General features: G+C 30.9%; 2 protein-coding genes and 1 long non-coding RNA gene across 3 annotated transcripts in view; 2 read left to right on the forward strand and 1 right to left on the reverse strand.

Moving 5' to 3' along the window:
- LOC143047089 (putative G-protein coupled receptor B0563.6) overlaps window positions 1-17678 on the reverse strand; it is a 62069-nt gene that overhangs the window by 14987 nt on the left and 29404 nt on the right. The gene's annotated exons all lie outside the window — the stretch shown is intronic.
- LOC143046230 (uncharacterized) lies at window positions 934-17114 on the forward strand. The gene is made up of 7 exons (XM_076219278.1): window positions 934-945; window positions 1976-2128; window positions 7752-7796; window positions 8562-8620; window positions 12194-12559; window positions 14802-15035; window positions 15938-17114. The coding sequence occupies exons 2-7, from the start codon at window positions 2089-2091 to the stop codon at window positions 16124-16126; spliced, it is 933 nt and encodes a 310-aa protein (XP_076075393.1). The 5' UTR covers window positions 934-945; window positions 1976-2088; the 3' UTR covers window positions 16127-17114.
- LOC143046229 (uncharacterized) lies at window positions 3394-5374 on the forward strand. Its single transcript, XR_012969102.1, has 2 exons — window positions 3394-4488; window positions 5082-5374. It is a non-coding gene; the product is annotated as an uncharacterized LOC143046229 (long non-coding RNA).

Raw genomic sequence — 17678 nt, forward strand, 5'->3', positions numbered from 1 at the left:
TTGAGAACCATTATGATTTCAAAGTTTATACTTAACATGTATATTAACCAACACAAGAGTTGTGTCATAATGTTTGTTCAAATTTGTAGGTCAACGGTCAAGGTCAAAAATTTAGATTTTATTATGGAACCCCATGACCTATGGGAAAGATCCTGTCCGCTCCATACCTTGAGAACCATTAGGATAAGTTTGTACTTGACATGTTTATTAAGCAACAATTTTGTAGGTCAAAGGTCAAGGTAAAACACTTACAGTTGGGAATCCCATGTCCTATGGTAAAGATTGTGTCTGTTATTGACAGCGGGCCCACAGTGATGGCTCCCAATGGCCATCTCACTGATATCTAGTTATTTTCAGCTTTTTTCAGGACAAGTTATTTATTATTCAAAATCCTCCTGGCCCTCAACATGGTCGTCCCCTTAAATAGTGTTTGAAGGTAGAATTTGCTAGATATTTTAATTTTTCTAATTTTGCCTTTTATAAAGAACTTCTAATATAAAGCCTACATACTTTTAAGCATTTTATCAAATTACTTTGAACTCATTTTCAACTTAGTAAAAAAGCTTGAAAAGTTGTATCCCTGTGTTTAAAAGTAATAAAAACTTTTTAAATGCATTTTTAGCTCACCTAGCCTAAAAGGCCATGTGAGCTTATGCCATCACTTGGCGTCGTCTGTCATCCGTTGTCCGTCGTCGTAAACTATTTCAAAGATCTTGGATCTTCTCTGAATCGCATTTATCCATACTCATAGTTGACTAAAGACTATATTATCATACAAAAATCACGTTTCTATACATAGAAGTCCATACATAAAGTATACCTGAGTTTGATTGCATTTTTTTAAGGACACAGAGAAGACAAAAATACCGTTAAAGATTTTTACGCATGACAGGAGGATAAGAAAAGGTGTATTTGCCTCTTCATTTACAGATATGGTCAATAAATGTAAGTTTATACTGCTATGGTTTGAATTTGAATAGTAATAATAAACAAAACAAGAAGCTGGACATCCAGGGTGATGTATTGCCATCAACTTTGTCCTCTGTCCAACTGTCTCATCTGTTGCAAATTTTCCTTTAAAGAATTCTTCTTTTGTGAAACCTCTGAGTCCATTAAAAATACCTAAATGTAAAAATGCCCTACCCTACTAGTGAGGCTACCTAGCTAGAAAATAGCTGCCTACTCAAAATCTTTTATTGTCCTGATGTGAAAAAGTACACAATGCTTATTACCATTAAACACAGATCAGGTTCGAAATTGGAGAGTGTCACTTTAACTGTTACTGAGTTATGCCCCTTTTTAACATAAAAATTGCTAAATCTGTGGTTTCCAATCTCTAACGTTCTGTAGTTTGCCTCAACCAAATATTATGAAACTTACATACAATGCTTATTACCATAATACACAGATCAAGTAGTGCCACTTCTATCGTTCTTGGGTTATACCCACTTATAAACATAAAAATAGCTATAACTTTTAAGTTTCCGATCTCTAACTTAAGTTTGCTTCAATCAAATATTATGAAACTTATACACAATACTCATTATCATAACACACAGATAAACACACAGATAAAGTTCCAAATATGTGAGTGTCAAATTTACTGGTTGGTTAGTTATGCCCCTTTATAAACATAAAAAAAACAAAAACAAATATATTTACATGTGGGGGCATCTGTGGCCAATGGACACATTCTTCCATTTTTTACAACTCTGTTAGAAAGAAAAAGGACACAATATATATAAAGATTGTCTTAAATTCTAATGAAACAATTATCAAAATCCATCTAGGATAAAGATTGTTCATGAAGTAAGTAAATTGGTAGGAGCAACACAGGTCTGTGTGGCAGTCTGTCAAAATTAAATTACTAAATATTAAATGAGCATGTCATTTGTTTAATTTTTGGAATTGGGATCATTTGCTGTAATTTACATAATATAATCACATTTATATGAATAAAGTCATTTCTTTTTAGGTAAGGAAAAGTTTACTATTGCAGAGGGCAACCATATAACATTTGTTCTAAATGAAGATGGTGTGGAAATAGATGACGAATTTTTTTCAACTCTCACACCAAACACAATCCTCATGATTTTGAACGAGGGTGAAACATGGAACAAGCAGTTTGGTATGATTTTTAAGTTTTGTTGTAAATTTGCATCAAGATGGTTAAAAGGTTCAAAATGGATGTTATAATTGCTTCCAATGTGCTTAATTATAGCATGGAGTTGTTGTAAAGATGAACAAACACTAAAAGCATCCAATTCTTTATTTTGTACGACCATAAACAAATGTCCTTAGCATTGTTTATAGACTTAGGGGATAACATTATTGTATTGTATTTTAACATCAATTCTCTATAAGAATCAACCAACAGGTGGCCACCAAAAAAAATTGAGAAAACTTGAAAATGTATTTTTCCATGCAATATAGTTGTGTTATCACTAGAAATAAAGAAGAAAATTTGATTCTATCATGATTTCTTTGTTGTTGCTAGGGACAAATTTTACCTTAGCAACCAGCTAAAAAATTTTACTCAAAACTGATATTCTAAATATGGTCAAACTATTTTTTAATTGCAATTAAGGTTAAAAACAGATAATCAGTGATGAACAACATGGTATTATTCGTAATAAAACATACAGATACTTTGATATTTGTGAAATCTTAACTAAGTATACATGACACAAAGTCAGGTCTAAACCGATAAGTTTAATTTGGCCGAAAATGGGCATGTTTTGACCCTTAAATATTTTTTTGCAGAAATGTAGACCATAAAGGACTTTAACTTCATTTGGAATCACCTTTTATTTACACATTTATTTAGAAAAATATTGCTAAAAAAGGTATCACAACCCCCCTTTTTCACACAAACATGATGTTATTATTAACACACTGTTTCACAGAGATCTGTAATTCACCAAATATTACTTCATGCTACTAACATTAATGAATTAATGGTTTAATTGTTGCATTAGTATGGGACTCTGGCCTAAGACAATGATATATATTGCTAAATTTTAAAGGGCAGGCGGGCCAATGGTCGCCCTTAAAAGACCAGTATGTCCATCCTTGCCTATGTCCATAACACATCATGTCCACACGTATAATTACAAATTTTATACATTGCATATATATTTATTTCCACTAGAAAATGTTTTTTAATGTATGTACAACTCTGTGGATCAAAGGTGAAGGTCTAAAACTTCGATCAGATAAGAAGAATGAAACTAAATTACTGCATTTATGTTGCGATTAACCCCTGCAAAATGGTGTCCTGAAAAAATCTTGTCTTTCAGGATATCCCAGGGAGTGCTGGGATATCCTGAAAAATCCCAGCACTGGTAATTTTGTAAATCCTGAAATTTCAAGTGTTCCAGGAAGTCCCATGAAGTCCTGAAATCTGTTGTCCTGATATTTCAGGAATTTCCAAGACTTTAAATTTGTTTCAGGAATTTCGGGGATATTTCAGGACTTACAATATTTGATGAACACGGGTTTATCCTGATTTTTCAAGAACTCTTAGGACTTTAGATTATTAACAGGAATTACTGGGATATTTCAAGACTTTAAAGATATGGGTTTCTTTTCAAAACTTAGTCTTTTTTTTGCAATTTGAATTCCACTTAAGTATATTTACAATTCCATTTAAAATTTAAGTTCCAAGAATTGTTTGTGCACAGTTCAACTTGTATATGATCATATTGATGAAAAATGTTAGGACGCAATTTTGGAAAATGCAAAACTCACATATCACAAATCATGTCACATGCCGAAAGCCAAAATATGAGTAACAACATGAACAACACAACATGATTTTTTTTAATTAAACATTAATATTTTCAAAGCCCAATATTAAAGATCATGATCATACAACCATAGATGTAATACCCAAGATAATAGATTAACTGTAAACAGGTTAAATTTATATAATTGCGAGTATCTAAATGAACACACAAATAATTTTCATGCTTTAATTCTTTATCTTTGAAATGTGAGCCAGAGTGAATGAAATGTATAAATGTGCCATCTGGTTTATATTTATTTTAGTGTAGACACTGGACAGGAAGTGTGAGGCCAAATGCAGGGGATCACATATGGCTAAATTATACATTTTCTGCAATTACTATTATAACTTTAAACATTAAGATGGTAAATAAACAATAAATGGATATTTTTTTATTATAATATATATATCAAATATTTAAGATAAATTTAATTTATTCAACCAGGGAACCTTTCAAAGAAAATAGAAATTTAACTCCTTAAATAACCCCTGACACAATTAGAATTTGAACTTGGACAACAAGCAAAGATGTCTTATATCCTAAACACAAAATGAATGGAGATAAATGAAATTAACTAAGTTCCAACAGTTCTATATTTTAACATTATATTAATAGTGCAGATGTTTTCTTCTGGTGACATGACTTTGATTTTAAGGAGCATTAATTTGATGATTTCATGCATTTTGGATAATATCTTTTGGTAAGTACAAATACATTAGATTCCACCATTTTGAATATGTGCATGTTACAATAAGAGTAAAGAAAACAGTTATAGAATGTTCACATAAGATTTACTTTCATCACAATCATAAGGAATTAGCAATACAATGTTATTACTTATAATGAAAAAATATTTAAATTGTATAGGTATGCTTTTAATAATAATATAAAAAACTTAAACATAGAACAGTGAAAAAACTCACATTAAGATGTATACCACAAACAGTTTGCTGCAATATCTCTGAAATAAGTTGCTTAATTCATTAAGATACATACTTCTGGAATACTAGTACATGTTTAATTTTACAAATTTTAAATAAATGATTGAGTAGGAGGAAAAATGCTAAAAATAATTGTCAGGAGATATTTTAAAGTCTATGATATATGAATGAATCAAATGGCTTGGTCCTTAATGGCAGGGTACATTTATACACAAAATATATACATGTATGTACTCATTTAAATAAAGAAAAAAGCATGTTGACTTAAACAAATCTGACATACTAATGCATGAGATTTGGTATTTAATTTTTTTTATCAAACTTTAGATCCAAAACTTTTGTTTTGTTCCAGATTTATTGTTAAAGACCAGCAGCTCTGATTTATAAAAAAAAACTATAGTGAGGGCCAAGATACATTTATGTGACCATCTTAAACTAGTCAAGACAAGACGGCTTTTTTGAAAATTTGAGAGAATAGAAGATGATAACAATGAACAAAACAGTGACTGTACTATAGAAAATAAATTTGTTTTCAAGTGATTTGATTTTAAAAATGCCATCAAATGTGCTGTGAAGAAAAAAGTCGGAAGAATGAATACTGTCTTTTCATAGATTAAAAGGATAAGAGTCCATGTTATCCCCATGGCTTTTTTTTGTTGATTTTTTGGTATGTCTTGAAATATCCCAGGACATCCCAGGAGTTCACAGGACAATATTAAAATAATTTACATGTAAACAAGTCCTGAAAAGTTTTTTAAACCTGAGACTTCTCAGGACAATCCTGGGATATTTCAGGTTTACTAGTCCTGAAAAGTCCTGAAACCCTGGGACTTCTCAGGACAATCCTGGGATATTTCAGGTTTACTAGTCCTGAAAAGTCCTGAAATGTCCCAATTGGTCCTATGCTTTTAGGATCAGGATTTCCTGGGATATCCCAGGAAGTCCTGTTCCAATACTCTCCCTAAAATTCCTGAAAAGTCTTGAAATTTCATTTCAGGAAGTCCTGGGATATCCCAAGAAAATATCTCAGGAAATCCCAGGAAGGTCTTGGGATATCCCAGGATATCCCAATAGATTCTTGCAAGGGTTAAACGTCGAGGGTTTTCATTAATGTCCATTTTCAGATTTTTAGTTTATTACCGTTATTTGTAAACATAAAATTTGTAATCAATTCTAATAGGTATTGATTGCGTTTTTAAGAATGTGATAGGGGGTAACCTGGTATATCCAGCTTAAAAATGAGCCCCAAATACCCTATGTTACAATTAAACTTTGGGGTATTTAAAAAATTTCAAGTTTTAAGCAATTTTGGTTAAAAAATATACTTTTACCTCCAAAATAACAAAAAATGACTACCAAGATTAGTGTAGCAATTTTAGTATATATATGATAGTGGGCAATTTCAGCTGTAAAATGAGCCAAAAAAACATTATGTTGCAATTAAACTTAGAGGAATTTCATAAATTTCCGGTTTTCAGCGATTTTGGGTGAAAAACCAGACTTTTACCCCAAAAATAACCAAAATAAAAGACAACTTGGCTAAATGGGGATTTTTACTATGTGATAGTAGGCACTGCCATCTTAAAAAAAAGCCCAAAATACATTATGTTGCCATTTTTTCTTTGTTCGGTCAGCTTTGGCATAAATTGACAGGACAGAAAGGATTGTTTTTGCCTGTAGGGCGTTATTAATAAGCACCATGTAGTTGGTTTCAGGGGTATTTACCCAAAAAAATGTTTTGGTGAATTTGATAAGAAAACAACCTTTTCTTCATTTTTCATAATGATATTTGAGGGGAATTCTGCATTTGCAGTTAATCCCATATTCAAAATTATCAAAATTATCAAAATTCAACTATTTCTTCAGTTAGAAAAATATAGAGAACGGGCCTTAAATCTTATAATTAGACAGAAAATTTTATCAAATATGGTTTTAAGGATATATTACACCAATATTATCCACAACCCAACTTCTGTCGAGGAATTTCTTGTTTGTTTTAATTGTCTGATTTTATTCCTCAAATAGGTCAATTACTAGAATATATGCAAAAATACCTTTGAAACCAAGGAAAGTCTTGTTACCATGGCAAGGAGACCACAGGGATGAAAATTTTGGTCAGATTCATGACCTTATTTATGGTTGAATACTTTAATTTGAACCCAAAAAGTATAATAATGAAAAAAAAAATGTGGCCAACATTTTTCATATTTGGGTGATTCTTACAGAGAATTATAAGATGTTTAAAAGCTCTGACAGCATCAATTGGGATTGGGAGTTTACTGGCAACATGTTAGCAGAGACATCCCCAATTGATGCCGTCGAGCATTAAAATACAATATTGTTATCTCCATTCTAATGAAACTGACAGAAATTAGCGATGTTAAATCAAACACTAAAAACTGTCAAATGCCGTCTGCACTTGCGTGACGTTTTCATAGCATCAATTTGACACTTTCTCATAATCTTTATTTTTTTGGGGGGGGGGGGGGGGGGGGGCAGCATGACATTAATGTTGGACGATATAATACGTTAAAGACCCCTGCATATACAGGTATATGTTTAAAAAACTGTTTTATCCTTATGCTACAATTAAAGCTTGTCCATATTTCATAACTTCAACAGATGTGTTGCACCAATAATCTGTCAGACTTAATTGAGCTGTGAGAATGTTGTGATTGTCAACTGTGTCACCACACAGATATATATATATATAGATAATAAGATAGAGTGGATAAGTTTATTCTCTAAAACCAAATAACAATTAAAGGAACAGAGAGGTACATACTGACTTTGTGGGAGTCTAAGCAGACAAAATTTTAATTAATATTTATTTTAAGCATTAAAAATGCAACTTTGTACTGATTGATTGAGAAACTCAGTTCATAACTGAAAATGTGTTAAATGTCATTACTGAAGTTGCCAGCTCCTGGGTACAGTTCTTGAAACTAAAAAGATAAAAAAACAAAACACGAACATCTTTGTCCTAAAACACAGTTGATGGGAAACATTCAATTTATTGTAGAATCCAGTGGTAGAGAGCAAGACACATCAGCACCAGGCATGGAAGGTTAGTGAAATATTTTTATACCCCCGCTTAAGGAGTTATTGCCCTTTAAAGAGAATTTTACACAATTTTGTCATCATGTTTGCTAACATTTAAAAATCTTCTGCTCTGAAACAACTTGGCTAAATACTTTGAAACTTTAACTGAATTTTCCTTAGGTTATTGAGTTTATGAACTATATCTGAAGTTTTGCTCATCGACAAACATGGCTGCCATGTCTAAAAAAAGAATATAAGGGTCAAATGCAGTTTTTGTGGCTTGTTAATGATTTAACATGTTTAAGGGAAATTATGCAGTTTTTGGTTATTGTCTAGAAAATTGTTATAGATAAAGATATAAACATCAAATATAATCATGATAAAATATTTAAGCAAAAAATTACAGGTGAGCGACTCAGGCTCTTGAGAGCCTCTTGTTTCTTAAAATCCTAAAATATTTCAACAAAGAACCAATTGTAGTGCATTTGAATTAAAAATGTCAAAATATTGACCATTTTGAGCTGCTTTTTGGTTTACAAAATATGTCATTTTTTGCAAATATGGTCATTTTAATAGCCACTATATATTTTGAGAATACTTTTTAGCTCACATCTCCAAAAGAACATGTGATTCTGATGCATGTGGTTGAAATTATTAGTGTGCACCATGATCCGCAGAATTTTATTTATTCATTAAAAGAAGAGATGCTCCAACTAAAGTAACTGTTATACTTAGTTATTGTGATTTGTAATTAAATCACATTTTTAACTCCATTTCGTTTCTATTTCAGTGTCTACCTCAAAAATAATGGGTTTCATTGAACAAGCCAGAGCTTCAAAAAGAAAATGTGTAAGTTCTACTATATACTTCCGTCTGTCAGTCCTGTTCTTGTAATAAGGACATACTATGTAGATGTGCATATTGACAGCAAATTATGATCAAATTTTATTTCTATGAGTTATGCCCCCTTGAACCTTTTACCTCAATATACTACAGTCTGTCAGTCCTGTAATTGTCATCGTAACTCTTCTGAAACTACAATACAGAATTTCATGAACCTTTGTAGATAATAATAAGGACTTACTATGTAGATGTGCATATCGACAGGAAATTATGATTCATTTTTTTTATGATTATGCCCCTTTGAACTTATTGGCTTCAATATACTAGCTACTGCAACAGTTTGTCATGGCAACTTTTCATGAAACCACACAACCGAATTTTATGAAATTTTGTATATAATAAGGACATACTATGTAGGTGTACATATCGACAGAAAAAACAAAGTTTTGTGGAGTATATAGAAATAATTCTGTACAACCGTCCTCCCTTCTGCCTGTCCGTCTGTCTATCTGCCTGTCTATCTGTCTGTCTGTCTGTCTGTCTGTCTGTCTGTCTATATTTCGTAAACGGATGGACCAATATTGATGAAACTTTACACAGTTGTAGTACACAATGTAACAATGTGCTTAAAGTAAAAAATTTCTGGTCGAAATTGTTTTAAGGGAGATAATTAAATTAACTTTGTTTTTATATAGCCATAAATGGCAACAGGTCTTTTAAGCGCAACTACTCCTTAACAGATCTATCAATATTGAAATAACTTTACACTGTTGTTGTATACAACCTGAAGATGTGCATGAAAGAAGATATTTCTTGTCAGATGTTTACAAGGGAGATAATTGCGATTTCTTAGTTTAAATTTCACAGTATTTGGCAATAGGTCTTGTAAGCACAACTCCTCCTAAATAGCTGTAGCAATATTAATGACACTTTACACAGTTGAATACATGACCAGAGAATATGCATAAAGGAAGATTTTCTTTGTCTGAAGTATTTAAAGGGAGATAATTGAACTTACTTTATATAGATGTAGTTATATTTATTTCCACACACTACTTAAAATATGCAAAGATAGATTACTCTAATCATTATTAATTTTAAATGTTCTGTCAGTTTAATATAGCTATATGTAAATGTATGCATATTCCCTTTATTTAAAGTCATTAATAGTAGTGACACATTCATTGTGTGTCAGAAATCAATGATGTATTAATTATTTAATCTCAATCCAAATTCAGAGCTGTATCAAGCTTGAATATAGTGTAGTAAATATGCAATAATGGCATGGGGAGTATCCTTAGTGAGTTGACTAACAGTTTTATGCAATACCCGGGTACTCTCATAATGCATAATACTTTCCACACTCATCTGTGTCCACTCTTGTTTTTCTATGAGTTATGACCCTTTGAACTTAGAGTTTTGGCCTAAATATACAACTGCAACAATTTGTAAGTGCAACTCCTCTGAAACCACATAACAGAATTTCATGAAACTTTGAAGTTAATGCGGACATGATATGTTAATGTGCATATCCAGAAAAATTTTATCAGTTGACTTTTGTAGAGTTGTGAGGCTTAGTACTTAGGATTCTTGTGAGATTTTGTTTTTCCAGTTACAATGTAGGCTTGCTTTAAATTATAAATAATATAATGCCTTTGTAAAAAATCTTTCTTCTTTTTACATGATTGTTGATTGAATGTTTCATAAATGTTAATACACATTTTTATCCGGATTGTTGAGGAAAAAAACGTTATTGATTTTGGGATGTAAGGCATGTGGTAAGGCTGGTTGCAGTGAAATGTTGTCCGTGCATTTACTCATAAACTGTTCAACCAAGTCTTTTGAATTTTAATATGTTGTTACTGACATAATGGAGGTAAAGTTCAATTATGACGATTTTGCTTTTACCGTTAAGGATCGAGTTACAGTTCTTGAAATATTGAAAAAATGGCGTTTCCTGTTGTGTGTGTGTGTGCATTAACTCTTGAACTGTTCAACCAATGTTTATCTAATTTTAATATGTTGTTACTGATGACTAAATTGAGGTCAAGTTTGATATTGGTGATTGTAACTTTTACCATTTAGGAGTTTTGGTCCTTGTGATATTGATAATTGCCAGGACACAAATACATGTAAAAAATCTGGTTTAGCTGTCATTCTGATAGCTCTTGTTAAGTATAAATTTGCCAGATAAACATTTACCATTACTTTACACAAAACAAAGCTTAAGTACTAAAATTCTGTTAGACTGATATATTTTCCATTTATACTGAGTAAGGTAAGAATGGACAGTATATTGTTAACTCTTCTGCTTTTTAGCTCACTTGACTAAAAGCCAGTGTGAGCTTTTGCCATCATTTAGATTAGAAAAAAAATAGTATTCTCTATAACCACTGAGCCAAATGTTTTGAAACTTTAAAGTGATGATCTTTTTCATATCCTTTGCAAAATTTCCTAATTTCAATTCTGTAAAAAAAAAAGCAATTGGTCACAAGGGCTAAAAGTAGAACATTGAGGTAAAATTAAGTTTTTTGCTTATAGCTCAATAAAACTGAATCGGATATAGTAAATCTGGCCTAGGTAAAAATGATTGGAAATTGAAGATGGTCTACTTTGAAATTTTCAGAAAAATCGTATACTAAATGTTTGAGTTATTGTCCCTTTTAAAAATTTAAATTTTGACAAATGTTTGAAGTGTTTTTCTATTATCTGGAAAACCATAGAAGATAGATGAAAGCTATGAAATGCAAAAATGACCAGAAGGATACAATCTATCAACCCACTATCTTTCCTACAAATCAGACAACCCATTTAAGAGTTATTGCTCTTGAAATCACATTATTTGAGGCTTTTGGCTTTTATGTCCAAATCTATGGAAGATACATGAAATGTATGATCAACACAAAATTATCTGAAGGAAAAATTTATTTCCCTGCTTCATAATAGAACAATCTGTCAACCCCTTCAGGAGTTGTGCCTCTTGAAATGACATTTTCGTTTAGGTTTTTGGCTTTTATCGCCAAATCCATAGCAGATGAAAGATTGGATATTAAAACAAAAATGATAAGTTGGACAAAATTTTTCTACCTGCCAAATTGGAATTTAACAGTGACTGGCCCTGAACAGCCCTGAAAATAATGTTCAGTTTATCTTAAAAGGTGACATAAGAGCAAATTTACTTCGGATTACCCCCCAGTAGATGTAAAACCTATATCCCATATGTAGTAATGTCACATCATAAGCAGGTAAAAAATCTCTTAATAGTGTCAGTTAGTATTTATCTGAACTAAGTATCTGCACCTTTTGTCAGTATGAATAAGATGGACTAGTTTTACTCTGTTTGTTTTGGTATGAGATTAAAATTTGATAAAGCTAAATTCATGGTATGCCAGATTGCTTGTACTAAATCTACAATTTCTTTCCTGATGGTGTAATGTCCTGTAGCGTAATTATTGGCGGCATCTTCTTTTCCTGTAACCAGTTGCTCTGGGTGGAAAAGTTGACGGTAGGTACCAGTACGAACTGTGCAATGTTCATAATTTAACTTTTCAAACTGTTGTATTATCTATATTGTTTCAGACCAATTTACCAGGAACATCTGCACAGAAACTGCCAAAACCAGATATAGTTAAACTAGGTATCGGTTGGCAGCATTATTCCTATAACACTTCATCTTATCACCAAGTAAGAAGCTCCCGAAATAAGCAGATTCCATCACATGATATCAACCTGGCATATAATAAAGACTACGAAGAAACTCTTCAATGTTTACAAGACATTTTTTTCAAAAATGGCAGAAACTTTAAAGGCAGAATTAGTGAAATGGAGTTGAGGATTGGTAATAGTGCAGGGAGAGAAATCAGTAGGGATGGGTTCACTGCAAAACAATATTTTGAAAGTTGTCAGACACAAAAGAAACGAATCTACTTATTGACAAAAATCAAGGTAAAAAATATATAATTGTCCATCTTTTTAACAGGAATACAACATTGAATTATCACTTAACCATAATCAAGGAGTGTTCAGTTTTATAGCAGTATTTGTAATTTTAATTTGCTGCAGAATATTGTCATAGAGACATTTCAGAAAATTTATGACAATGTGATTACTACACTAGTTATTGTAAATACAAAATTTAATTATTATGAGCTCACTTCTTGATTCCAAAAACATCTATTTGTAGCTCACCTGAATAAAGATCAGGGTGAGCTGTTGCATGATCATTTGCTTTCAGATTCTGTCCGTGGTAAACTTTACTTTAAAGGTCTTCTTTTCTGAAACCACTTAAGAGATTGCTTTCAAACTCAATACACATCATCTTTAGGTTGGTGTATACTAATTTTGGTAAATTGATTACCACCAACTGTCATCTGACCTTGACCTGATTTCATGGTTCAGTGGTTAAAGTTAATTTTTTGTGTTTTGGTTATTTTTTTCAAATACTGTATGCAATATGTCAACTATTTGTAGTGTAATAATATTTTACAATGTGCATGTCAGTCTGGCATATTTTATGTGACCTTGACCTCATTTTATTGTTCATTGCTCAATGTTAAGTTGGTTTTTTTTGTGTCTGTTTTTTTAATACTATAGGCAATAGGTCAACTATATTTGGTGTATGGAATGATTGTAAGGTTTATATGTGTGTCTGGCAATTATCATCTCACCATGACTTCATTTCATGGTTCCTTGGTCAATCTTAAATTTTTCTGGTTATGTTAGTTTCTAAGATACTAAATGCAAAAGGTTAATTATATTTATAGCATGTAAAGTGTTGTAAGGTGCACATGTCTGCCTTGCAGGGTTCATCTGACCTTGGCCTCATTTTCATGGTTTATTGATCAAAGATAAGTTTTCCTGGTAAAGTTAAAATTGTTTCTTGGATGTGAAAAAGTTCAACTATATTTCAAGCATATTTGGTGTATGGACTATGATTGTAGGGTGTATATGTATTTCAAATTTGGTTTATCTGACCTTGACCTCAATTTCTTGGATCATATTTAGTTAATGTGATAGTATATATTTAGGACTATCAACATAATATCAATTAGTAGTAAAGAAGGCAAGACATTTCAGCGTGTGCACTCTTATAACAATTTCCCAAATTTTCGAAATGATTTTGGGAATATCATGACATCTGGTAGAGTAAGAGCCATAATTTTCATTGCAAATTGTTAAGCTAATCATGATTTACAAAGTGATTTAAATGTCAGATTTCTTTTTATTTAAGAAATCTTATTAGGGACTGACTTGATATCTAAATATTTCAAGGCTTGTCACTACTTTTGAGATACACAAAATATATTGCATTGATCATAACATTCTAAACATCCTATCCATGAACATATCCATAAATTTATCAATGAAATGTATGCTCAGATATTCCAGTTACAAAATGATGTTAAACTTGTCAAGAAAATTACATAACTTGTGCAGTTATGCTTAAATATTGATGAATCAGCTGCATTTTTCTCAATCTAAATAATTGAACTAGTGGTATTGAAAAAAAAATCATTTAATCAATAGGCATTTGTATACTTTATGCAAGCAATGTTTGCTGTAAATAAGATGAATATAACTTCCTATTTGTCAAAAAATAACTAGTGTGGCCAAAAGTATTCATCATTTTCAATTTTCACTATCTTTTTCATATATAAAACCATGTTTTTTAAAAAATCTGTTTCAAAGTAATTTCTGCACAGCAATAAACACATTCAATTCATTTCAAGAAATTTATAACAAACATATAGAAGAAAGTTAATGCATATTGTTATCTACTTTTTATCAAGTATCTTCCCTGAAACCATGGAAAACAATATGAAACCAAATTAATCCACAATCACTCCTGCTATACTGGATTTTCCTATCTGAGAGAAGATGTGCTGCATGATTATCCTAAATATGTGTAAAACTCTCAATTTTTATGACTGTAAACTAAGCTATAAGTATACAGATATAACAAATGAATCATGATCATGACAATAAGAGTGAAAAGGCTATGTTTCTTTCATAAAACAAGTAACCACTGAATTACATTTTTTTTTATAAGTTACAGGAAATTAAATTTTTTGGTAAACAAATAATTTGTTGAGAGAAAAATCAAGAATATTTGTTTTCAAACATTTTTTTTTTTTTTAAATGTTTATAAAGGAGCGACTTATTTGTGTATCTTTCACTTTTCCCATAGGCTCAGCACATAACAAGTCTAGATTTTTCTATTACTTCTGATTCTGAGGAATCATTGCCAGATCTTGGTTCCCAGTTTACAGAAAACCTACTTTCATCTACCCTGCCTACAGTAACATGTTCCACTCCTTCGAATTCTGCACCACAGTTCACAGCACATGTAACCTCACCTGCAACATCCACACCTATTTCTCAGACAAGCTCTAATATTCTTGTTCATGCAGGTACACCAACAGTAAGTATTTGTTACAATCACAAGAATAAATTCAATGTTTGTATGTTCTGCATCATTGCATGTTGCTTGGTGTTTTTATAGGCCTGTCTTAGACGGAACATATTATGGTATACCGTTGTTCATCATATAATTTCATATTATGTGTTTTGGATTAATGGGACTTTATCGGACTATAGCTCAAATTCCTTTTAACCTTATATTTCCTCACATTATAATAACACAACATTAGGAATTACAGAAGAAAGCTCCCTTTTGATTTAGAAAAAGCAATTGCCGTGTTGTTTCAGAGTAATTAGAATTTTTAACAATTTGAATTCAGGCAATTTTCCCCATTTTTCACACTTTCTGTAGTGTTTCTAAATTTCCTGATTTCCTTGAAACTTTACATTACTGTTGGGATTGATATAATGAAGCTCCCTTTTGATTTTTTATTATTTATTTGTTGTTCTGGAGTTACAGGACTTAAACAATGTGAATTAAAGGAAATTATTAATGCTGTCTTTTCCAATTTCTATATGCGCAATACAGGTGTATCATGCACTGTAGGCACAGCTGTTTATTTTATTTACCTTATCATATGTAGTTATACACAAAAATAACATGTGTTTCTGTATTCTGTTTTGGTAATAGAAGATACATTTTGGTTGAATGCATTAGAAATGAACAGATAAGGGGAAATAACTCTGTAATTTCAACTTATTTGCTGTCCTTCTAACCAATTTTATAACTTATTTAATTATTATTACCAGACACTTCCAAACAAAAGACTTAACATTTCTAACTCAGGAGGTTATTTACTATAAAATAGTATACTTTTTTTTCATCATGTTTCAATTTTTGAATTATTTGCCTGATTCTTCATAGACTGGCACTTAACATCATTTTTAATCTTATCTTAACAGGTAACCATGCAACTACCTAATACGGCGAGAAAATGTATCATATGTGCTGATCGGGAAATTGATGCCGTCATACAGCCATGTTTCCACAGCCTGTGTCTGGTATGTGGACTACAGATACAAGAACATGGCAGGAAATGCCCAATATGCAGAGGCAACATTGAAAATGTCCGCTCAATATTTTATTGTTAAATTCTAGATATTGGACACAAAACAATGTTTTTGAGAAATAATAATATGTAGTTTAAAGAGACCGGTCAAATTTCTCAAGGCATGGGACCGGTGCAAATTAGCATGGGACATGGACTTTTTAAAAGCAAAATTTCAATGGGACCAAGATTTTTTTCATCTAAGATCTGCATGGGACATTGACTTTTCTTTTATTAAATCAAATTAAAAAAAGTTCTGACTGTAAACTATGTATAATCGACTGCACAGCCACAAGGTTAAGGATAGTTCCACATATTTCTTTGCAAGGAAATGATAATCATGAAAACTCTCCCAATAAAATTCCTGTCTGGTTGAATTTTCAGTTTGCACAAAATTCAGATAGTAATTTTTTTTTAATTTTATAACTTTTTCAAATCAGTTTGGAATTCCATTTAACTTGACAGCTATAATCCCAATTATATACTGTCAAAGTAATTTGGTATTTGGTTTATTGCTGTCAAATCTATTATCATGTTTTAAGAAATAGTAAAAAAAACTTCAATTTTCAGTTCGGATTAAATACAGATGGTCACCTTTAAAAATATCCACAACTTTGTCAAATCAACTTTAATTGTCATAAAACTTGCCTTTTTTGTATATTATATACTGTTCTTACAAATTACAAAGTTATTTGGAATTTGGTTTATTGCTGTCAAACCTATAATGTTTTAAGAAATAGGTAAAAAAAAGCTATAATTTTCAGTTCGGATTAAATACAGATGGTCACCTTTAAAAATTTCCATAACTATTTCAAATCAACACTGATCGTCTTAAAACTTGATACTGTTCTTACAAATTACAAAGTTATTTGCTTACATACTGTCAAATCTACAATATTGTAATAAATAGTTAAAAAAGCAAAAATATTAACTTCAAGTACCAACTAAATATAGATGTCACCTTTAAATATTTTTATAACTTTTTTAAATCAACTTTGATTTTCAACAAGCTTTACAGTTATTTTTTTTTTATATGCTGTTCTTACAATTTACAAAGTTATTTAATATTTGGTTAACTTAATTACTGTCAAACCTATAATGCTTTTTAAATAGTTAAAAAAGCTAAAAAAAAAGTACTGACTAAACACAAATGGTCACCTTTAAAAAATTCCATAACTTTGTCAAATTAAATTTGACTTTCATAAAATTTGATTGTTATCTTAATTATATACTGTTCTTACAAATTATAAAGTTATTTAGTATTTGGTTAATTACTGTCAAAACTATAAGGCTTTAATAAATAGCTAAAAAAGCTTAAATTTTCATTACAGACTAAATACAGATGGTCACCTTTAAAAAATCAATAACTTTGTCAAATCAACTTTGATTTTCATTAAACTTGAAAGTTATCTTTATCATATACTGTTCTTACAAGTAACAAAGTTATTTAATATTTGTTTAATTACTGTCAAACCTATAATGTTTTAATAAATAGTTAAAAATCTAAAACAAAATTAGTATGGACTAAATACAGATGGTCACCTGTAAAAAAATCCATAACTTTGTCAAATCAACTTTGATTTTCATAAACTTGA

The sequence above is a fragment of the Mytilus galloprovincialis genome, chromosome 9 (genome assembly GCF_965363235.1).
Source record: "Mytilus galloprovincialis chromosome 9, xbMytGall1.hap1.1, whole genome shotgun sequence".
NCBI classification, from domain to species: domain Eukaryota; kingdom Metazoa; phylum Mollusca; class Bivalvia; order Mytilida; family Mytilidae; genus Mytilus; species Mytilus galloprovincialis.

Excerpts from the sequence above, each read along its gene's own strand:
- LOC143046230 (XM_076219278.1), top strand. The coding sequence starts at position 2,089 with ATGATTTTGAACGAGGGTGAAACATGGAACAAGCAGTTTG. Across the intron at positions 2,129-7,751 it reads AACATGGAACAAGCAGTTTG|AATCCAGTGGTAGAGAGCAA; the intron begins GTATGATTTTTA and ends AATTTATTGTAG. Across the intron at positions 7,797-8,561 it reads ATCAGCACCAGGCATGGAAG|TGTCTACCTCAAAAATAATG; the intron begins GTTAGTGAAATA and ends TTTCTATTTCAG.